The 25,099-nt window shown below is 42.1% G+C and overlaps 1 protein-coding gene across 1 annotated transcript in view; it reads right to left on the reverse strand.

The window, feature by feature from the left end:
• The window catches only part of LOC134614872 (protein-glutamine gamma-glutamyltransferase E-like), a 76,811-nt gene that overhangs the window by 33,620 nt on the left and 18,092 nt on the right, over nucleotides 1–25,099 (reverse strand). Inside the window, exon 6 of the mRNA XM_063459113.1 lies at nucleotides 13,585–13,688. Within this exon, the coding sequence (XP_063315183.1) occupies nucleotides 13,585–13,688 (104 nt within the window). The remainder of the gene's footprint in view (nucleotides 1–13,584; nucleotides 13,689–25,099) is intronic.

Below are 25,099 nucleotides of genomic sequence, written 5' to 3' on the forward strand. Positions count from 1 at the left end.
CCCCTAGCTAAAACAAGAAGCACTTACTATGCACAAGGGAGCAAATGTGGACGCCTCTTGGCACACGCATTAAAAAATCAAAGGGAACATACATTTATAGCAGCCATTCGAAATACCGAGGGACAACTCTCCCACTCAATGACCAACATCCTCAAATCATTTACAGATTTTTACTCCTCTCTTTACAATTTGAGACAAACACCCTCTGACGCAGGATACACTACCATCCCACAAATTATCAGAGAATCCCTGGAAATTCCCAGCAATCAAACACCTACCGACAGGAAAGAGCCCAGGCCCAGACGGGCTGACAGCCAAATATTACAAGACCTATGCCACCATATTAGCGCCCCACTTCCAAAACTCATTCTACTTGCTTCTCAAAACAGACATCCTCCCTCCGCAGGCCTTGAACGCAACAATCACACTGCTACCAAAACCAGGAAAAGATCTGACCCAATGTGGCAGCTACAGGCCAATATCATTAATAAACATAGACTTGAAGCTGTTCACAAAAATTCTAGCCAATAGACTCCGCCCACTGTTACCAGGATTGATCCACGCAGATCAATCAGGTTTCATCCCGGGTAGGGAAGCCAAACACAATACCACAAAACTACTAAACCTCATACATAAAGCCACAAGATCAAAATGTTCTAGTCTGCTCCTGTCAATTGATGCCAAAAAAGCATTTGACAGGGTAGACTGGACTTTGCTTTCTCACACCCTGCAGTATATGGGATTCGGCCCGCATTGGCTAAAGTGGTTGAATGCGATATATTCATACCCCACAGCAAACATACGTATCAACGGGCAATTGTCGGAGCCAGTAAAAATAACGATCGGCACTAGACAAGGCTGCACCATGTCCCCTCTCCTGTTTGTCCTGGTCCTAGAGCCCTTCCTCCAGGGGGATCAGGGACAACACTCAAATCAGGGGAATCACATTAGGTACAGAAGAGCATAAGATAGCAGCGTTTGCAGACAATATGCTCTTCACGATCTCAGATCCCACAGCATCCATACCTCCTCTGATGGCTGAGATGGACGTATACAGCAAAATTTCCAATTTCAAGGCCAACCTCAGTAAATGTGAGATTTTACCATTACACATTAACCCCCAAGAAAAAGCCACCATACAACATGATCATCAATTCATCTAGGCCCCCCACAGTATAAAATATCTAGGAATCCACTTAACCAAAGATTCATCCTAGCTATTTGATAGTAACTTTCCTAATCTGATGAAAGGCCTAAATTCAGACCTTAGTACCTGGAACAAATCACAATTTGGATGGTTTTGCAGGCTGAACATTCTAAAAATGAATGTTCTACCTAGAATACTATACATACTGCAAGTACTACCAATCATGTTACCAAAGACATGGTTCACAATGGCTCTAAAAACGCTAACAACATACATATGGGCACACAAAAATCCACGACTGGCATATACACCCCTCACAAGACCTAAAGAGGAGGGAGGTCTGGGCCTCCCAGACATAGAGAGATACCACCAAGCAGTCCTCCTAACTAGAATATACGACTGGACACTCTACCACACAATGGGTAAAAATAGAAAATACATTCTTCGGAGCACCCATATACACAATACCAAGGCAAAAAACAGGACATTCGCTCCTCTTGCACATCCCTCACCCTACCATCTCACCGACACTCCGCATGTGGGCCAAACTAAGACCGCATCATCTGATATGCCTATACCCATCCCCGCTATACAGACTCACCCACAACCCACTATTTCAACCTGGGGAAGATGGCAGAGCTTTCAAACACTACCACAACTCAGACTACCTGCAATTAAGATGATATCATGGACGACATGGGAGAACAGATAAAACCCCTACATGCCATCATAGATAGGCAAAATGCGATACAAACATTTCAATATAGACAACTCACCCATTTCATACACACAGGGCCACTAGCCCACAAACCATTCTGAACAACTATGCAAGGAACATACCTTGACATAGCCAAGACTCAACCGCACCACCCACCAGCGTTCACTACATCATGGGAAAAATAACTTAAATACCTCCATCCCACCAGATACATGGCGTTTTATTTTTAAACAAATCCACAGGTCCTCCCGAAACACAATAACCCAAGAGAGTAATTACAAGAGGATAGTGAGATGGCATTACACACCAACAAAACTAAAATCCCTCTTCCCAACACTCTCACACCATTGCTGGAGATGCCAGGCCCCCGAAGGCAACACAGCACACATTTGGTGGACATGCCCAGTAATCAACAATTACTGGAAGCGTATACATGGCTTGATACAGTCGGTACTGAAAACACACATCCCATTCACGCCAGAACTCTTTATCTTTCTGATTCCCCCTCGAGAAACACCTAAATTGACAGCAGATCTACGAATACATTTAATATCTGCTGCGAACCAACTCATTCCTTCATTATGGAAACACACAAACCCACTCTCCATTCGTGAATGGATACAAAGAGTCGAAACGACTAGGGGTCTAGAGGAAACCTGCCATTCCATAACAGAAAAATATCTCAATTACACATCCACATGGCAACCTTGGTGCGACTACCTCAAGAACCACACAATATAACTCAATACAGACCCAAATCAGGTTCAACTCTCGAATGCCAACTACTCCCCCCCTCCCTTTCCCTCAGACACCTGGAAAATTCCTACTGAAGACAATGTAATAATCTATACTTTGTTTAAAATAGATAACCTATAAAAAAAACAAAAAAACAAAATGATGAAATATAGAGTACCGTCTCTATACATACAAAGAACCTATTACTGGCCTCTTCTGCTGGTTAATTCAGTCAGGACTGAATTAGCCTAGGGGATAATGGAGCTGTAGCTCCACGCCCATTCTCATAGAATAGGCCCACTAATACAAAAATAAAAAAATACTCACATGCTCTTTCTATAAAAAGTTGTTCAGTTGCAAAGGAGAGTGGGAAATTAGAAGGGATGCAGGGGAACAAAATATTTGTGTAGTGGACAACTATAAAATAATTGGCTACTGTTACTTGTATGCACTGATCTTCATTAAATCTGCTATCTGTTTGTATTCAAGTGCCTGGATCATTTGTTCCTCTGGCTATAAAATAATTTACTTAAAGCTGACTTTGTGCACTGTACAAATGCTCTTGCATCTCTTCAACACCCTAACATCTTTCTGTCCTCTATTTGACAGTGTGGCATAACCTTTGCTACACTCTCTACATCCACCTCTTTCTCGGACTGAGGCTGCATATCCCGAGAATGCTCCTGCCTGTTCGTAGCAATAAGTGAAGGAGAATGGTGAACAAGCAAGTTCTGAGGAAAGGGAATTTTACAATGTGATTAGTGAGAGAGAAAAGGAGAGATGTGAGGCTTTTAAGATAAACAGACAAACTTGGTTAAGAAAATACAATACACAAGTGAAATATCCTGAGGGTAAATAAAGTGCTGGTGCTACTATCACCTTAGTGGGCAACAATAACCACTAAACAAACAGAAGTGATTAGTAAATAGAAAGAATGGTGAGAGCACTCAAAGAAATTGAGAGAATATTACCCAAAATGTAGTTAATCTCTGAAATAAAACAGAAAATATCATAGGGTAATAACGTAATGAATAAGACACTTAAAATTCTGTGTTAGTCTCACTCACATACGTGGAGCCACTTATAAAGCTGGCTCAGACTACACGCCTTGAGCAAATCACTGCATGGACTTTAGCTGGGTTCTTCCCAAAATGTAATCTGATGTGCCACCAGGAACGCAGGTTCAGGGGTTTACACAATTCTTTATTTTTCCAAAGTTAAATAAAAATCACAAAAGATGATAAATAAATAAAATTGTAGGAAAGTCCCATAAAATAGTCCAAATGAGTGCACCTAATGCGTTTCGGCGATGTGCCTTCGTCGGAGGTGATACAAATGACTCTGGCGAGTAGTCTTTTTAAATCCGTTCTTGGTGCCCTTTTCGCCGCACTTCATTTCCGGGTTTGACGTCAGGACGCGTCCTGCGTCATCACGTCCGGATGTCATTCTCTACTTCCGGTTCCGGTGGCCAAGACGTGTTGGAACCGTCATAATACAAAAAAGTCCGGTCTTTTGGGATATAAATATAAAATTTCACAGCAAATAAAAAAAAATATATACATCAACCTGATAAAGAATTAAGATCTCGGACTGTAATGTACCTATATTAAAATACATTTGGAAAACATACATTCAATCTTTGCAATATCATCACTTATGTTAATACTTAAAATATTAATTCTAATTTCCTATTATAGCGGAGAAATTAGATAAAACAAATAAAACCAAAACACATATATGTATTAAATGGAGATTCAATTCTTGAGAAAATAAAAAATTAAATTAATATATATCTAAAAAATAAATAGTAGAATTAGATAAAAAAGTATGAATTATAACATTATTCCTCAAATAAAATATAAAACCTTTATATATATTTATTAATTTCAAAATCAACATTCAATCCACCTGGTATCATAGTTTATAATTCAAACATCCATTTCATTTCAGCAAGACCTAGGGTATAATCCTTGTCACCACCTCTCCAGTGGACTTTCACCTGGTCTATCCCTATAAATTCTATGCCTTTTGGATCTCCATTATGGGCTTCTGTGAAATGTTTAGATACACTATGATTAATGAATTTACGCTTTATATTACATACATGTTCCCTAATTCTGTTTTTTTAAAGTGCGTGTCATCTTGCCTATGTATTGGAACCCACATTGACAGATTAACATATAAATTATATCTTTGGACAGATTAACATATAAATTATATCTTTGTAGATTAACATATAAATTATATCTTTGAAGACCAATAGTATCTGGAATAGGGTCACTCCTGTCGCCTTTATCTCAATATGTAGACCAATTTTTACAAAAGACGGTGACCGAGTGCCCAGCATATTTAAAAGACACCATGAGCCTCCTACAGATTTTAGATAATATTAATTGGCAAGAAGATTTTATTATGGCAACATGTGACGTTAAAAGTCTATATACGATAATTGAACATGAAAAAGGGTGTGAGGCCATTAAATTATTTTTAAAAAATATCAGAAGATATGGACGATCTCCAAATTGAATTTTTAATAAAAGGGAAGTTAAAAATAAACTTTTTTTGGTTTGAAAATAAATTTTACCTGCAGATTTTGGGCACAGCTATGGGGACCAGGTTTGCCCCAAGTTATGCTAATCCTTTTGTGTCTTTCTGGGAAGAAAAGTTTGTTTTTGCCAGGGATGACATTGGGGCAAGTCTGGTCCTGTATAAACGATATATAGACGATATTTTTATTATCTGGAGAGGTAACATGGCAACTTTGGAACATTTTATTATTTCTCTTAATCAAAATATGTCTAACAATTTATCTTATGAAATAAGTACGGAACAAATCAATGTTTTAGACCTTTTAATCTACGAGGACAACAATATAATAAAAAGCAAAACCTTTTTTAAAACTGTTGATGTAAATAGTTTTATAGATTTGAAGAGTTGTCATTTTAGGCCTTGGTTAAGTAACATACCAAAAGGTCAGTTTTTAAGGTTGAAAAGAAATTGCACTGAAGGAGAAGAAGATTTTAAACAAGCAGACATATTAAAAGGAAAATTTATAGAAAAAGGTTATATAAAGGAAGACTTGGAGATAATCGAGAAAGAAATTGCAGATAAAGAAAGGCAACCACTTTTAAAATATAAATTTAAGGATAATCAGGAATTTGGAAACAAAAATATCCCTCTTATTTTTAATTTTAGTTATAATAATGGGGCATTGCAAAAAGTAATTAAAAAACATTGGCATGTTCTTAAAGAAGATTCAGAAGTACTCCCGTTTTTAGATTTCAAACCAAAATTTGTTTTTAGAGGAGCAAATAATTTTAGACAAATTTTAACTAAAAGCTTTTTAGATAAAGAAAAAATAGAAGAAGAAGATGGTAATTTTTTAAAAGGTAGTAAAGGCTTCCATTATTGTGGCGCATGTCGAGGATGTTCTTTTAGAACTAATAAAAAAAAAAAATTACTCAATTTTTGTCTTCAGTTACTAAAAAGGAATATCAGATAAAGACATGTATTACTTGCTCTAGCAAAGATATAATTTATATGTTAATCTGTCAATATGGATTCCAATACATAGGCAAGATAACACGAACTTTAAAAAACAGAATTGGGGAACATGCATATAATATAAAGCGTAAATTCCTTAATCATAGTGTATCCAAACATTTCGCAGAAGCCCATAATGGAGAAAGGCATAGAATTTATAGGGATAGACCAGGTGAAAGTCCACTGGAGAGGTGGTGACAAGGATTATACCCTAGGTCTTGCTGAAATAAAATGGGTGTTTGAATTATAAACTATGATACCAGGTGGATTGAATGTTGATTTTGAAATTAATAAATATATATATATATATATATATATATATATATATTTTATATTTTATTTGAGGAATAATGTTATAATTTATACTTTTTTATCTAATTCTACTATTTATCTTTTAGATATATATTAATTGAATTTTTTTATTTTCTCAAGAATTGAAGATTATACTAGCTTTAGTGTACTAATAATCTTAATTTTAGTAATGACAGGAGGCGAATATTTGCATATCTTTCTTTACTGAAAACTCCAGCAGCATAGAAACAGTAACAACCAATCAGAGAAAAGATATGGTGCCCATAAAAGGCCCTGTCTATGACATCACTTCCTCTTTCTTTGAAGCGAAACAATAAATAGCAACAATAAACATAATCATATTACGTCAACAGTTCCACAACATATTAGAATAATCAACTCCAGTAGTTCCGTGATGTAGAGTTATGGGAGGTGAGTCTTTGTCTTGAGGAGAAGACGTTCACGCTGTAAGAAAAAGAAAAAGGTGAAAGGACTCTGGCGTGATAACTTGTCCGCATACAATAAACATTAAGAATCTGATATACCAATGGGTACTAGAATGAGTAACATATCAATATATATTAACTCTAAAGCAATGATATTTAAGAATCTATAGACACAATATAATCCAAGGTACATGTCTAATTATTCAACCTATACAAGTCTCTCAAGCCACATATCTAAGTAGCAAACATACAACCATAACGTACTTACCTTCCTGAACATAAAGTGTATATTCTGTTCAACACGAGAAAACATGGGAGGGATCCTATAGGGTGGGAAATATTCGCCTCCTGTCATTACTAAAATTAAGATTATTAGTACACTAAAGCTAGTATAATCTTCAATTTTACCACATGACAGGAGGCTTCATATTTGCATTTTTAAAGCTTAGAATTGACCAGTGTGAAGGAAGTATGAGATGTTTGCCAAAATAGAGCGTTCTAAACGTACCCTCTCGCGCTCAAACTGCGCATCGTGTAGTGTCGGTTAGGGAGGCGACGGCCGAAAAAGACTTGTGGGGCCAGCGCTCCCTTGACCGAGTGGGCTCCGAAACAAGGTTCGACGCCCGCCAGATGCAATAGCCAGCGGCTCCATCTGGCCAGTGTAGCGGTAGGCACCTCTCCATGAGGTTCCACGTAAGAAGTCAGGAGTAGACCTGTCGCATGAATACGAAGGGGGAATGATTTCGGTATACTCCATTAGCGTTCAGACCACACCTAGTTTGGTGTCTGACACAAATTATGGGTATGACACCGAAGATGAACTGGACTTAGTTCGTCTCGATATGGTAAAGGTAATCCCATCTGGCGTAATAGAGAAAACCATTCATATCGAAAGCCCTAACGTCCATCACCCATCTAAATAAGACGAGGCATAACAAGAGGGCTAGTTTGGCTGAAAGTTGTTTCCGTGACAAACAAGGATTGTCCTGCTATTCCCTCAAGGAATCACAGCACCACATCCACCTGCCAGAGGTGTGAATACTTGGGTGCCGAGTCTCGATAATTCGTCGACAACCCCGTGGATCTTGACCTACTGGTCCGCCCTGTACCGGAACGTGCGCCACCGATATGGCGGATCCGATCACGTTGAGGGATCGATATGACCGCCCCAACGAGACCAGGTGTGACAGATAGTTAAGGATCGGTGGGGCAGGTGCGGTAAAGGGATCGGAATCCCTTTCCACCCTACAAACACTCCAGGCCGGTCAAGCAGAAAAATAGCATTTCCTGGTGCCGGGGACCTGAGTCCCATCAGAGGTCTTAGTTGATGCAATAGGTCGTGGACATTTCGGGAGGCCCTGAAATCGTCCAGTCCACTAGTGCCAGTCGTCCTTCCCTGACAAAGGAGTGGGCTTCCCCTGAGGTCCCGTCAAAAGCAGAGGGAAGGTAGGGAGTGGTAGAGGGTCTTCGCGAGACGTCCCCAGGCGGTCCGGGAAATCACGGTTGGCATTGTCCGAGGGGTGTCATGAGCATGAGCGATGTCCAGTGTGTGTGTGTGTGTATCGAAGCACCCTTGCCATTGTGGAGAGCGGTTGGGTCCGTTTGCATGGGTTCAACCGCCACTACGTATCCGGAGGAAGAGTTGGATCCAGTGGTTGCATGAGTGACCAGCGTGTATGTATCTAGGCAGCAGTCGTTGCATGGCCCCGTAGTGTAGTGGGCCAGGGAATATCGATTGTATGGAGGAGGAGAGGAGAGGGATCCCACCATCTGGTGAGTATTCTGAGAGGAATCGTATCCAACCTTAGAGCGTGTCCGACATCCATCCGTATAGGGGTGATCTTGTCGGGGACCGACGCGGAACGTAGTTCTCCAAGCCGATGTCGAAACGAGGAATTGACCAGACACAGATGGGGGAGCGATTTGTCTGCGTACTACCAAAAAACCCGTGGAGTCCAGAACGTGGACGTCACTTTGACTGCAAACGTAGCCTGGATTCGCAGAGGGTCAGCAAGTCTTCCAGGTACCCGAGACATCGCACATCCAAATTCGCGGATGTGAGCCCTCACCGGCTTCAGTAGCTTTGTGGGTACCACGGAGTCATAAACTGCTGTGTTAGTCCTTATCACTGGGATCGGAGGAAAATTAGGTAGTGTAGGGTAGTGGATATTGACAAGTATGTGTCCTCGGGGTCCAGATGTGTAAACCAGTCGTTATCGTTCAGGAGATCTAGTAGAAGGTTGATTTTCTCTATCCTGAAGCGCTTGTATACCACGTAGGAGTTCCCTTAATGATAGGATGGCTCACTAGTAGATGAAGCGGTTGGTGGTTCAGTTCCGCTACCAACCAGTCTTCCCAAAAAACACCTTTCCCCAAAGGGGTGTGGAGGATTTGCTTCAGCGAGGTTTGGACTAAAGTTCCCGCTGTCAAATAGTAGGTCTTGTGCTTCTGGGCCGAATATTAGTCGTGCTTACGTTCCACTTCCTCAGAAGGCGAGTTGTCTTTGTGTGAGTGATCTATTATTGTCCAACGTGCATGCTGGATAGTAGTCTTCTTTGTCGGAAGATTGTGGTGGACCGGGTCGCGAATTCCCAGTGTTCCGTCTACTTGGTTTGTTCAATGGGCGACTTGCCTTAGACCTTAGTGGTGGGGGGGTTGGAGCCCTTCTCTTGCCGTTTTTACATGAAGGCTCGTGGGGCTGGGATTCAAACCCATGCCTCCAGAGAGACTGGAGCCTAAAACCAGCGCCTTAGACCACTCGGCCACACTACCTTGCTGCTGAGGTCTCCAGCAAGCAGTTTGGGGCAGAGCTCATAACAAGAAAAACCTTCTCCACTGAGGCCGCTACTGCGTCGTTTATCAATGCCCAGAAGTCCTAGGGGGTTGAGAGTGTTCTTCATGACCCGTTCTCGTCCTGTTGGGAGATAGTGGTAGTCAGTGGGAGTAGAGTTTGAGGGTCCGCACGTAGGGGTGCTAGACTCCTGGTAGCACTGGGGATCACCCAGGTAAAGCGGCTTGAATTGCCTGCATCAGATTGTAAGAGTGTATGAAATACTCGTGTCAAGTGTAGAGGGGTCACCTCCATTAAATTAATCCGGCTATTGGGAGCTGTGGCGTAGGCGCGATTGACCGGTAGTGCTGGTCCGGTTAGCCGGGTTCACCATAAATGCATGCCAGAGCTGTATGCACGGATGTAACTATACAGGCTTATTATAGAAGCCCGTGGGACCTGTTTCCATAAAGTCTGCAGTTGCAGGGCCCACGTGTATTCGACTGGGGTCATCTCAGGTGGTGTGCCATGGTAAACCCAGAGGACACCCACATTATAATTGTTGGCACTTTACAAGCATTGCATGCATGTCTGGGGGTCACCCCAGGCGGTGTGCCATGAGAATCTACTCAGAGGACACCCACGTTCAATATGTACGCCAGGTACAGTAAATGTACAGATATGTATCCCTGTGATAAAGTTGAGGCGTAGAACTTCGTGCATTTCATCGGGGTTCACCCCGGGTGGTGTGCCGTGGTAATCCAGAGGACACCCACATCAACGTAATGGTCTATGAATGACCTTGCGTGCATATCTGGGGGGTCACCCCAGGTGGTGTGCCATGAAAAATACCCAGAGGACACCCACATCAACGTAATGGTCTATGAATGACCTTGCATGCATATCTGGGGGGTCACCCCAGGTGGATTGCCATGAAAAAATACCCAGAGGACAACCACATAAATTTGCACCGTCAGGTACAGTAATATAATATGACCCTTTGTAAGGTACAATAATATAATATAATATGCCCTTTGTAGGGTACAGTAATACAAAATGCCCTTTGTGGGGTACAGTGATATAGTTGATCTTGTAATAGGTACAGTATATGTTTTGTATAACAACTGTGATGTTGTATGGCTTCACAATAATACATAGATTGTGTGCGTGCTCAACATATAGTCATCCAGTGTAAAGCACCATGAGAGATATATCCATGAGAATAAAAATTATAATTGTATCAATAAATGAATGTGTCCAGGGAGGGGAACCCCTGAAGGGGTTAATCCAGATGCAGGGCGCGATGATCGGGTGATTCCTGTAGGAATAGTAATATAGTATGACCCTGGATAGGGTATAGTAATATAGAGTGACCCTGGGTAAGGTACAACGACATAAAGATCCTGGGGTATAGGAAAAACATTGTGTCTCCTTTAATGCCTGCCTGTAAGTATTTGTTTGGCAGACACTGTTGGCAGGCATTGTGGCAAAAAATCGCAACAGGGAAATGTTAAAGAAAAAAAATCAGCACACATGATCCTCTAGCCAGTGTGTAATTCCACAGAAGATTGAACTCTTGCTGTACAGGGGAGTTGAACTCATGGAGGAAAATTCCCAGTGCAAGCCTGTAACCCCTGAGCCACCATACAATATGTCATGCCCTGCATGTCCTCTCCCATAGCACACCTGTCATGTGGGTCATGTGGGTAACATTTCATAGTAAATTATCAAACTCAATCATATAGATGTCAAAATACTGCATGTCACTAGCATGATATACAAAGAGAGGCAAATGTATGACACGTAAAGGGGGAAGTTGTAATCTCTGATTTAACAGATTTCGTTTTATTAGCTTTAATCAGTGGTAGGTGAATGGTTAATTAAGCCAGACATTGCATTGTGTTGAAAAAATTTGTTTGTCTCTTTAAATGCATGCGTGTATTGTTTTGTGGGTCTGGAGACATGAATGTTGTAAAATATATGTCTCTTAAATGCATGCATGTATTATGAATTCAAGACAGAGTATACATAAAGGTCCTGTGTTGGCAGGCACTGAGGCATTCACAACCAGGGATATAGTGATCCAGAGAAAAAATATATACTTTTAAAAGGGGGGCAGAAAGTGCACAGAAGGGACAGGGTGATAGGGAGCCAAGGTAGGAGAAATGTAAATCAAAATATAGAAACACCAAACTAATTACAATAAGAATTGCCAGAGAGGCAAAATACTCTGACCTGATGTTGGCTGGAGCAGCAAAGAAAGAGGAAGTGATGTCATAGACAGGGCCTTTTATGGGCACCATATCTTTTCTCTGATTGGTTGTTACTGTTTCTATGCTGCTGGAGTTTTCAGTAAAGAAAGATATGCAAATATGAAGCCTCCTGTCATGTGGTAAAATTGAATCTACATTTAATACATATATGTGTTTTGGTTTTGTTTGTTTTTTTATCTAATTTCTCCGCTATAATAGGAAATTAGAATTAATATTTTAAGTATTAACATAAGTGATGATATTGTAAAGATTGAATGTATGTTTTCCAAATGTATTTTAATATAGGTACATTACAGTCCGAGATCTTAATTATTTATCAAGTTGATGTATATATTTTTTTTTTTTTATTTGCTGTGAAATTTTATATTTATATCCAAAAAGACCAGACTTTTTAGTTTTATTATGGTTCCAACACGTCTTGGCCACTGGAACCGGAAGTAGAGAAGGACGTCCGGACGTGATGACGCAGCACGCGTCCTGATTCAAACCCGGAAATGAAGTGCCGCGAATGCGGCGAAAAGGGCACCAAGAACGGATTTAAAAAGACTACACGCCAGAGTCATCTGTATCACCTCCGACGAAGGCACATCGCCGAAACGCGTTAGGTGCACTCATTTGGACTATTTTATGGGACTTTCCTACAATTTTATTTATTATCTTTTGTGATTTTTATTTAACTTTGGAAAAATAAAGAATTGTGTAAACCCCTGAACCTGCGTTCCTGGTGGCTCATCAGATTAAATTTTGGGAAGAACCCAGCTAAAGTCCATGCAGTGATTTGCTCAAGGCGTGTAGTCTGAGCCAGCTTTATAAGTGGCTCCACGTATGTGAGTGAGACTAATACAGAATTTTAAGTGTCTTATTCATTACGTTATTACCCTATGAAACTAGGTTAAGAGATGGATGAAAGATTAGCACAGTGTATGTGCAGGCTTACAATGTATCTTACAAGTATCCCCCCTGCACAACCTCCACTAGAAACAAGACACTTAAAAGGTATGGTTATTTTAAGGTTTTCAATCTATAGCATTCTGTAAATTATCCATTTTAATTGTTTGATCAAGGTCCTATAGATTCTCAATCCAGCACTGGTTCCATCACTACAATGAATCTGACCATCAAGGACACCAATATTTTTCTACATATTGATATAGTATATTCTGCATAGTTCAGGTCTTTCCCAGGTGTGGGGTAAAATGAGAAACGGTTTGAAAGTTTTCAAACATGTGAGAGTGCTGGCTGTTAGAACTGCCATGAAGTACTTGGAAGGCCCATAAAAGTTACAGAAGGGCATTCAAGGATTGTAATGGCTCACGCTGGCTCCGTAGAACATCCCAGAATTATAGAGACCCATACAGGCTGCGTGGAAATCCCTTTCACTTCAAGATCCTGAACCATTTTGTATAAAGTGTAGAACCCGTTGAATAGAACCGCACTTAAAACTGATGATGACCTGATCGTGAAAGCTGAAGAAATTAAGTCATTAAAATTAACTGAGTGCATAGTATTTTGATATGTGAGTGAACAGGAGGATTGCAATCAATCTTCTCAAGTCTTGAGAGCAATTCTTCTGGTTGCATCATAGATTAGAAGGCAGCGAAGAAAATAATGGTCACACTGGATGTCATATTTTACCCCATTACATGAAGCACTCTAAATACCTCTAGAAGAGTCCCCTGAATCTGTATCCAGGACTTGCCAGTCACTGTTAAGACGGTTTAGTTCCTTTCTCCTTATCCAGACTTCAATCAATGTGTGGAAATTCCTGTTAAGTATTTGGAAAAAGATTACAGAAAAAAAATATTTTTTTCTTATTTCCCCAAGAGGTTATAACTAAAAGAAATAGAAAAAAACACTATGTATACAAGAGGTAATGTGTATGTATTCTGTATTTAAGATTAAATATATACAATTTTATCTGCAATAAAATTAAAAACTACAAACACTCATATGTGTGCTAATACCCTTGAAAGGTAACCTCTAAGACAGGGGTAGGCAACCATCGACACTCCAAATATTGTGGACTTTAGCTACCATATTGCTCTTACATCCAAAATGCACACTAAGTATCAGAAGAGAAGTAGTTCTCAAAATAATATGTATTATATATATAGACATTTTTTTTTTTTAAATAGTTGTCTGCCTTTCCTTTATTTAATCACCATCACCGAGATGTATTGAAAGTCTAGCTAACCAACAATACTCTGCATTTGGGACTGAGGTAACTAGATGCGTATTACCAAGTGTGGCAAGATCACCTAACTAAAACTTCAACTCAGAAGTTGTAAAATTCTATTATGCTCCAATATGCACCACTCAAGCTTAATACTACTTAATACTATACTGAGCTAAAGCAGAATAGCATAAAATATAATATCAGGTAAAAAGAAAACTATAGTATGTATGAATATCTATTATTTTTCATTTTTTTCTGGCTATTCTCCATGGTAGTATATAGGAATATGTTAGCTCTGCCCATTACAGCCAATAGGACAGAAAAGCAAACAAAGCAAACAAAACAAACAACCTTCAAGAAGGTCATGGTCAGCAGTCCCCAACAAGCAAAACATTGTATTTTTCCTGACTGACCATGGTAGCCTTTCTGGAGTTGGGCAGTTATTTGTAGAAACGTGTTGTTTTCCAGGTGCTTACACTATGGAATGAATCAGTATGAAGAGACCATGCTAGGGATTATTTTTGTTAACTATTATCGACTCCTACGGTTTCACTGGCTTTTCAGCGGCCATCTTGGATCTCGCATGGCGAGAGTCCTGGTGGCCATTTTAAACACTGAGTGTCATTCAGAGTTTGTGCTGTGTCCCTATTTATTACCACTAGAAAGTTTTATAGCATAGCAGGGATGACCGTACAGATATCTTTGGCCATAATTCTTTATAGTTAATAAGAGTTTCTCTATTTAATATATTTAAATAATTGAGAATGCAAAAAAAAAAAAATTAAAAAAGGAATTGTTTTGGATGCAATAACTATATTGCCAGCATATACTTTAATCTTTAAACTCTGCTGTCTATTATAATGGATTATTAAGTTTTTATAGGTCTATGCATTTCCATTCAATAAAATATTTTAATATCTCCCCTCAGGTGTAAGTCTTTAGATGGTGAAAACTCCTTCCAATTAGCTAAATCCTCAGAGGGATAAAGAGAGAAAGTGTAAATAAAAATATAACAAAGATTTATTCACTGATTGCACTTACATCAATGCTGAAATCAACTCGCATATCTCCACTAGCAAGTGGAACAAGGTGGTATTCCCATCGAGCAAGATGATGTGGCAATAAAATGTTAAAAAATAAAAACAAATAGATTTGACAAATTAAAATGGACACCTTAACCCCTTAACGCCGTTACGGCGTTCTATGCCGTCCCGCTTTAGTTGGGCTTTAAAGCCGTTGCGGCGGCATAGAAAGCTATAACGGCTTGGAGCCCTGGAGCGCCCGGTATACTTACCTTACTGGCGCTCCGCTTCGGGAGGACTGCCTCACAGCCCAGGCAGCCCTCCCACAGCAAAAGAAGCCCCTCGGGGCCATGTGATCGCTCTCAAAGATCTGCCAGCAGGGGGACTGTCTAAAATGTCAGACAGTCCCCCTGCTGGTGGGTAGTGTAAAAAAAATAAAATAATTAAACATGTTATAAAATAAAATAAATATATTTATATATATATATATATATATATATATATATGTAACGTCATACAAAGTGTATTTTAATATTAATATAAGTACATATATTAGTATTAAAATACACTTAGAATGACGTTACATATTATATATATATATATATATATATATATATATATACACACACACACACACACACACACACAAACGTATAATTACAATAATAAATAAATAAAATATTGAAAAAAATGTAATATAAATTATATATTCATATGTAATTTCATTCTAACTATATTTTGTTAATATATATATTGGTAACAAAATACACTTAGAATTACAATCTATATATAAAATGCAAATAACCGCTATATATATATATATATACACACACACACACATACATATAATTACATAAAAGAATTACATTAGTATACACGTAGAATTTAAATACCTATAAATGCATGTATATTAAAATTCTACATGTATATTTAAGTAATCTTTTAACCTAATTATGTGATTTGATTAATTACAATTTGATTGACATGCCTGACAACACAGGGAGAAAGTGCAGAGAATTTAATTCACAAGCACTATATTTGACCCTGTAACTCTCCAAGACACCATAAAACCTGTACATAGGGGGTACTGTTTTACTCGGGAGACTTCGCTGAACTCAAATATTAGTGTTTCAAACTGGTAAATTGTATTACAACGATGATATTTTAAGTAAAAGTTAAATTTTTTGCATTTTTTTTTTAATTTGACAATTTTTATTTTTTCTGCTGTGGGAGAAAAGCAGACGGGGGTGGGGTACAGAAGGGAAGAAGGGGAAAAATTGTCTGAGACAGCATTGAACAATTTTATACAACATTATACAGTAAGTATCGGTGTTATACATTCTGGCTTCATACACTTTTAGCCTTGCAGGCCGTAACATCTATGCTGAACCATTCAGCATTTGTGGTTTTAGGCTAGTGTATTTAACTCTTCAATGGCACTTGGTGAGTGGTGCCTATGTAGGTGCGATGACACTAGACATGGTGGATACTGTCGTGGGCATGGTCAAGGTTATATTTTGTTCATGGGTACGCTGTGGGGTGTGGTGGTAGGGGGGGGGTGGGGCGGGTCAGGGAGGGCCGGTGAGGCGGGGGGGGGGGGAGGGGGGTTCGCTGCGGGTGTGTCTGTCACTGCAGTGGTAGTATCTGTAGATGTCTGTGCGTATGTTCTTATGTGGCCTTGTTGTCTAGGGTGTGATGGGTATGATGCCTCCACTCGAGGGGGCGTCTAGCTAGTGGTGGTTTGTATCTCACGTTTGTCTGTTGGGTTCGGAGATTTTGTGTTTATCCCATAGATCCCATGCTTCGCGCCAGTAGGGTTTCCCTTGTTGAGTTCTTGCCAGTAATTCATAGGTTTTGGTGAGTTCTAGTGCTTCTATGCATTGATTGATTGTGGGGGGGGGGGGGGGGGGGGGAAAGTCGGTTTCCATCTTCTGCTGATGATGGTGAGGGCTGCGATCATTATATGGTACACCAAGTACCGTGTGTGCATGTTTGGTATGCCTGGGAGTAATAGGAGTAGGAGCGTTTCTGGCGTGTTTGAGAGGCGCACTTTTGTGCATTGGGTTATTAGTGTTATGACTTGGAGCCAGAAGTATTGAAGTGGTGGGCATTGCCACCAGATGTGCAACATAGTGCCCCTGTCTGCCGCGCATCTCCAGCACAAGTCCGAGGTGCCTGGGAAGCCGTGTTTGAGTCTTGTGGGTACTAAGTACCATCGGTATAATATTTTTCGTGACAGCTCTACATGTGTCGTAGAGAGCGTCATTCGTTTGTTTGCGCAATAAATGAATTGCCATTGTTCCATAGTCAGCTGATACCCTATGTCCTGCTCCCATGCTTTCTTGAAGGAGGGTGGTGTGGACAGTGTTTGCGCATGTTCTGAGGCGTATATTGTAGAAATGAGTTTCGTTGCAGGTTTTGTCTTCATGCATATTCTGACTAGTGCTGTCCAATATGTGTTTGGAGCGTGTGTCTTTTGTGGTGGTGGTTGGGCAAGTATCCATGAACTCAGTTGTCTGTAGGAGAAAGTTGCTGTGCCAGAAAGCTGAAATTCTGTCTGGAGGTCTGGTAGTGGTTTCAGTTTATTGTCTTGCATTACTTGGGATATAGTGTACACACCATGTCTTTTCCAAAGCTTATGATTAAAGTCCGGTATCAGTATTTGAAACGCGTCGATCGGGAGCGCTGGGGAGAGCGTTGCTGTTGCCCCCATTTTCTTCCGATATGTATCCCAGATCGAGAGGGTCAGTGCGGTCGTAGGTAGTTGTTGAGAGGCTTTTGGTCTGTGGGTTTTTGGTAACCATGCCAGGAGTAGGAGCGAAAGTCCCTGTGCGTAGTTTTTCTCTATTTCGGCACAGGAAGTAAGTTCTTGTCGGTGTGAAAATGTCACTAGAGGGGTTATCTGGGCTGCTCTGTAGTATCCCATGATGTCAGGGAGTCCCATTCCCCCCTGGGCTGGCTGTCTATATAGGGTGGACTTTGCGACTCTTGGTTTTTTATAGTAGTTATTTAAGACGTTTTGCAAGTCTAGCAGATATTGTTTCGGAAGTTTGATTGGCAGGGTGCGAAATAAATATTGGATTTTCGGTAGGAGAACCATTTTCACCGCTGCTATTCGGCCTGTCCACGATACATATTTGCCTTTCCAGCTTTGTAGGGTGTTGTGAATTTCTGCTTGGAGTTTTACATAGTTTGCTTTGTACAGCGCGTTCGCTTTGGGGGTAAAGTTGACCCCTAGAAATTTTATGTGGTCTGTTCTCCAGTCATAGGTAAAGTTCGTTTTCAGGGTCGTCATGTCAGTGTGTGGGATGTTCATTCCTAACGCTAGGGTCTTCGTGAGATTTAACTTATAGTAGGAACATTTGCTGTATCGTGAGAGGACATTGTGAAAGTGTGGCAATGATACCTGCGGTTGTTCAAGGGTTAAAAGGATGTCGTCTGCGAACAGGGACATTTTGTATTCCCGTCCGTTTATCTTGATGCCGTGTATGGCCGGGTGTTGGCGTATAAGGTGAGTAAGGGGTTCTAGTGCTAGGATGTAGAGCAGTGGGGAGAGTGGGCAGCCATGTCTGGAACCGTTGGAGATGGCGAATGGTTTTGATATGAATCCCCCGTTTACTACCCGTGCAGTTGGTGACGAGTACAGGGCTTTTACTAATGATAGGAACTGGTCAGGGAATTTGAATTTCTGTAGGACTGCTAGTAAGAAGGGCCAGTGAAGCCTATCAAAGGCCTTCTCAGCGTCCAGTGATAACAAGACCCCGGGTTTTTTTTTGTTTTGTATCTCATATAGTAGGTTTAGGGTTTTTCTCGTGCCATCCGCTCCCTGCCTTCCCCCCATAAACCCTACCTGATCGGGTCCTATTATTGTGGGGATTATGTGTGTTAGCCTGGTGGTGAAGATTTTTGCCAGTATCTTTACATCTGTGTTCAATAGGGAGATGGGTCTCAGATTTTGGCACTTGTTTGGAGGTTTCCCTGGTTTGGGGAGAGTGGCAACATGTGCCATGAGCATCTCCTTTGGCAGTGTCCCTGTCTGTAATGCGTGGTGGAAAACTCTTTGAAGGTAGGGGGCTATGGTGGGGGCAAAGCGTTTGTAGTATAGGTTAGTCAGTCCGTCTGGACCAGGTGACTTCCCCTTCGGGAGTTGTTTAATGGTGTCTATTATTTCATCTGTCGTAATTGGTCGTTTGAGGGCTGCTTGTTGTTCAGTCGTAAGCATGGGCAGTTGGATCGAGGACAGGAAGTCATCGATCTCTTGAGTCTTAGGTTGGTGAAGTGTCGGGTCCGTGTTGAGATTATAAAGAGAATGATAGTAGTCTGCCATGGTGTCATTGATGTCTTGTGGGTTGTGAAGTTTGTTTCCCGTGCCGGCTATAAGAAACTGAATTTTTGAGTTTGCCTGTTTCTGTCTGAGTATATTAGCTAAGTATTTGCCTGCTCTGTTGCCTTGGGTGTAGGAGTTTAGTTTCAATTTCGTGAGGATATATGCTGTTTTCTCGAGCGCCTTGGTGTGAAGTTGTTTAGTCTAGCACCTGCACCTGCATCTGTTGGGTCTAGGAGGTGTGCCGTTGTGGTGTCTCTCAGTCTTCTGAGCAGGTCTATGTAGGATTTGTTGCGCTGATGGTGCAGATGCGAAGCTCGGCTGATTAGCTGCCCCCTTATTACCGTTTTATGGGCTTGCCAGATAGATATTATTGAGGTTTCTGGATTGTCGTTTCGCTGAAAGTAGTCTTCCAAGTTTCCCGACAGTGTTGTTGCGTATAGTTCATCGCACAGTAGTGTGTCACTGTTGCCAAGTCCTGTAGGTTCCAACTCAAAAACATAGCCCGCATCCGCCCCTTTCTTACGCAAGATGCTACCAAGGAGCTTGTCCATGCTCTAGTAATTTCCCGCATGGATTACTGTAACCCTCTCCTGATTGGTCTCCCCAAAAGCCATACTGCCCCGCTACAGTCTGTAATGAATGCTGCAGCTAGACTGATTTTCCTATCCAGTCGGTCCTCTCACACCTCGCCCCTCTGCCAGTCCTTACATTGGCTCCCTGTATCCTATAGGAGTCAATTCAAAGTGCTAACCCATACATTTAAAGCACTGAACAATTCCAGCCCCTCTTATATCTCTTCACTGATCCAGAGGTATGCCCCTCCTCGTACCCTCCGCTCTGCCTGCGACCACCTCCTGACCACTGCTCGCACCCGTACGGCCAACTCGCGCTTGCAGGACCTCTCACGGGCGGCTCCTCTCCTTTGGAATAACTTGCCTACTGCCATCAGACTCTCCCCTAGTCTTCAATCATTTAAGAAGGGCCTTAAAACCCATCTCTTCAGGAAAGCGTATGGCCTCCCAGAGTAATCTCTCCCCTACATACCTCTCTCTTGCTCTCTCCTATGGGATAGTGCTTTGCTCTCTCCTCCAGCTCTGCTTCACTCCTACTTGATATTTCCTATCCTAATGTTTCTAATACCCCACCTCCTATAGACTGTAAGCTCATTTGAGCAGGGTCCTCTTCAACCTATTGTTCCTTTAAGTTTTCTTGTAATTGTCTTATTTATTGTTACATCCCCCCTCTCAAAATATTGTAAAGCGCTACGGAATCTGTTGGTGCTATATAAATGGCAATAATAATAATAATTGATGCGCCATGGTGGTTTCCCTCTATGTTGATATTTGCTTTGCAGAGTTAAGGTCACCGGTGCGTGGTCTGACCACACTATATTTCCAATGGTGCAGTCTTCCACTTGTGGGAGCAGTGTGCCTGAAACAAGGATATGATCAATTCTGGAGTAGGTTTTGTGCGTCTGTGAAAGGAATGTATATTCCCTTGCCGAGGGGTGCATGGTTCTCCATACATCATAAAGGCTATATTCTTGTGTGAGTTTTACCAGCGCTTTGTTTGCATTTTTTAGCTTAACGTGCCTGGTGGAGTCGCTAGATGTTGTCGAGTCAATGCGAGAATCCATGGTGTGGTTTAGGTCTCCGCATATAATCAAGGGGGTTGTCACCTCCGTTGGTATTTTGTTAAGAACTTTGTGTAGAAAGTTACGTTGTTGGTCGTTTGGGGCGTAGAGGCCTACTAATGTGATTGGGTTGTTGTTGATTATACATTGCAAGATCACATATCTACATTGACTATCTTTCTTGATCCTAAGTGTTTCTACTGTGAGGGAGTTATGTAGTAGAAGCGAGACACCTTTGGATTTGGAGGTGTGAGTTGCATGATATTGTAGTGGATAGTCTCTCGTAGCAAACGTGGGAATTCGATTCGTGACAAAGTGAGTTTCTTGCACGCAGACTGTCTGCTTTGAGTCATTTCAAGTCTTCTAAGAGTAATCTTCTTTTGTGTGGTGTGTTTAGGCCTTTGGTATTGTGCGAGTAGATGAGCATGGTGTTGAGAGCGTATGTAGTATACTATGTTGGTATTGGCAGCGTTTGTCAGTATTTGGCGGGTCTAGTCTGCAGGTGTTATTCGACAAACAGGGGGGTGAGGAAGGGGTGGGGGGGTATGTGCTAGGGGTAGACAGGAGTCCGTAGGTGTATTTACAGGCGACCTGTAGGTCTGGCACTTCGGTTGTGCCGTGGGGGATTGGAATTGATTTTCCAAGTAGGTGGCTAATTGGGCTCCAATAGGGAGAACTGGTTTCAGCTGAAACCGTTATCAAACATTAGAACATGAACAGTTTTAACAATTGTAAACATAGATTCTTACTTTTTCAATAGTAGGAGGCATGCAAGTAACATCTAAACATACATAAATTATTGTGTTGGTGAGTTAGATATTTCCGTTGTAGCATCTTACTTGTACACTACGTGAAGCAGGTATATGTGCCTTGTTTCCTGTTATGAATGATTAGCACCTTGTCCCCTAATTTGCATTTTGGCTTATACCTCACTCGGTCCACTCTTGGCGGGCCGGGGATCCGCATCTCATGTTGGGTTGTATTGTATTGCATTACGTTGTACCTTCGAGATAGTGTATCGCACTGGGGCCCAGGGAACAGCGTCCGATACATCTTTGCTAGTTGTTTGTGGTGAGAGCCTATTTGCATGTTGTGATATCTGATTTTGCCTGTTTCCCGTATGTGTCCCCGTGCCTCCGTTTGTATCGGGTTTGGGGCGTACTCCCCACCCCCAGTTGCTGCTCCGTTTCTTTATGTGCGTGAATAATTAACATGCTTAGTTCCGGCCACAATTTTATTTGTGGTATCATCCCAGTAGCCATTCTGAGGCGGGTCCGTTTTTAGAACCCTCACCTAACCTAGTGTCAGACATCTATTACCTTGCAGTGTGCCCTGCACTCCTCCCGACCCCGTCTGCGATGGCAGGTTGTGCGGTTGTGTCCTGTGGTATAGTGTCCGTGCTCCCAAGTGATGTCGTGTGGTCCCCCCCTCCTGTGTGAGTTTAATACCCGTATTGGTGGTGGTGGTATGCCTCCCAGGCAGGCCAGACAAAGGCTGTTGGTGTGTGGACTCGTGTGTAGGGAGCCCAAAATGCAAATGCTGTACTCTGCTGCCCTGGGCAGGGGTTAACCAGACAGGTGGTGTGGGCCAGGCATCCTTAGCGGCTGCCTCACCGATTTTGTCAGGGCATCGCATTGTGGTTTTCGTCTAGCGGGTGTGTGAAGGGAGGGTCACCTATCTGAGCAACGGGACAGTCCATATCAAGCATTGGAAGCTTTGTGCATGAGTCGCAAACTGCTAAGCTGTGTTTGCAGGGGGTTAGGTTTTTGAGCTGGCGTAGTGTGCCAGTATGTGTAATTACATTGGGTTGTTATCAGGGGGGTTTGTAGTAATGCTAGCCGGTGAGTATTTAGGCAGCAGCAACTGAGGGGGAGGCCTCTGATGGTGTATGTGGGGAAATATAGGCAGGCGGCTCATGCGTGTGGTGTATGAGGTGCTGGGGTTGTAATTATAGGTCAGGTTAATACATACATGCGGTAGGTACATATTGTGTGGTAATGACAGTTATACAACAACACTATGCAGTTTAGTAATACTTGCAGTGGTCGTTCCTCGGTTATTTAGTTAGTCCGTAAGATCATGGAGGAATCAGTTAGTCCATGTTTGTGTTGCGGCTTGCTCTGGGGGATTTAGGTCGTGCCTCCGAGGCGAGGTTGCGAGTGAGGCCCCATTCAGCGAGCATTTTCTTTCCTTCTTCCGGAGTTGAGATCTGCACTGTCTTCCCGTTTTTGGTTAGTATGAGCTTTGCCGGGAAGCCCCACCGGTATCTTATTCCGTTGGTGCGTAGTTCCGTGGTGGTTTGGAGGAAAACCCGCCTGCGTCTGAGGGTGGCCGCTGATATGTCTGCCATGATTCCTTACTGTCCTTTTCAACCAGGGGAGGAGCCTTATCAGATGGCAGGAGAGAACAAATATCTACAAATTCCCCCTTCCAATCGTATCTTTAGTCTCCTGCTTCAAGTGCAGGCCCGGAAGGCCAGACCAGCACATATAAGCAGCCCCCGCGCAACATCAGGAACACCCGACGAATCAAGCGACACCGTGGGGACCTTGCAAGTATTCCCCTTCGTGCAAGAAGCTGCAGGCTCAGCAGAACCCACAACTGCCGAAGAAAGGGATGCCCTACTGGTACGGACCACTACTGGGTGCAGGCATATGCAAAGGGGGCCCTGAGACCCCCATGGAGCCTACACAATCGGGGACTGATGAGCAGGGGACCAAACCGTCTAAAGTAAACTAATACGGAATCATCCTGCATCGGCACACCCAGCTCCCACTGATTTAAAAAACTCAGAAGGCTGGAAAGAAACCCTCCTAGCATGGGATCACCAGACTGCTTAGCTAAAGGAAAACCACGCTTATCTGCAAGTGCCCTGTGGTCTGACGGCAGCACCAAAACAAAGATGGTCCAGGAAGCTGCTGATTCTGGTCCTCTTCCCTCACAGGCAAGGGCATAAGAGTTCCAGGCGCCTATGTGAAGAAAGAAGAGGCAAGTCTACACTCCACAAGGCAGTTGAGAGAGGCGAGTATCAGGGGGTAGACACTGTGAAGGACAACAGAAACAGAGGGAAACACCAGAAGTGCCCAAGCCCCAAGTCCAACTGCCGAGAGGGACAAGAGCAGATGCTGCTGGTGTAGCCTGCGTGTCCTTAGGTGCGGACATGTGGGCCTGGCGGTTCCTTGGGCCTGGGCTCCTGCTCCGTTAGCAAGCCCACGACTAAACATCCAGGCTCAATTGAGCAGGTGGGCGGGAGCGTTGGCCCGGGTCAGTGCACCACCCGCAATGGGGGGCACAAGAAAGGCCACAGGAAAGGTCAGGCTATGAGGGGGACCATGCCATGAGTAAGCTAACCGAATTGAAGGCGATACATTTGCCACAGTCCAGAGCAGCCTCAGCCAAAGAGGCCATGTCCTCTTTTAAAAGGATTCTCTACATATTCTTATAGAGCATTCTTTTGCGTTCAAGTAGAAATGGAAAGATTTCCTTTGGGTCTTTGACTGAATTCTCGTCTGAAGTCTGAAGAAATTATATAAACTGAATACCAATATCAGGTAGTTTATCTGTTGAAGTCAGGCTCCTACACTCAGTTGGTAGTCAGAAAGATTTATTGGAAGAACGAAAAGACTGGGTGTTGATCCTATTAGAACTAGTACTTCCCTAGTGGGATCCTCTTTTGTATACTGCAGCAGTGAAAACTTTTCAGAAGTTTGAAGCCAGTTTACAGCCCATGGGTTTTTTCGAAGTGATGCTGAACTCTTCAAGGGTATCCAAATTCTTCTAGCCCCTCTAGACACTCGGGCATCAAATTTAGGCACTGTATTTCATATATATCAAGATTATTTCCTTTTAATGGGTACAGTCAGTTAACCGTGGAAGTATATTTTTCTTTAAGGTTTGCTCCATTCTGAAAGAACAAAATCTTGTTTTTCCATGCGGTGGGAAGGAAAGTTTGATTCAAGATCTGAAAAATGCCTATCCGAAACTTCTGACTAGGGAGCTTATACTGCATTTTCTAAGG

This window comes from Pelobates fuscus, chromosome 6 (genome assembly GCF_036172605.1).
Source record: "Pelobates fuscus isolate aPelFus1 chromosome 6, aPelFus1.pri, whole genome shotgun sequence".
NCBI lineage: Eukaryota > Metazoa > Chordata > Amphibia > Anura > Pelobatidae > Pelobates > Pelobates fuscus.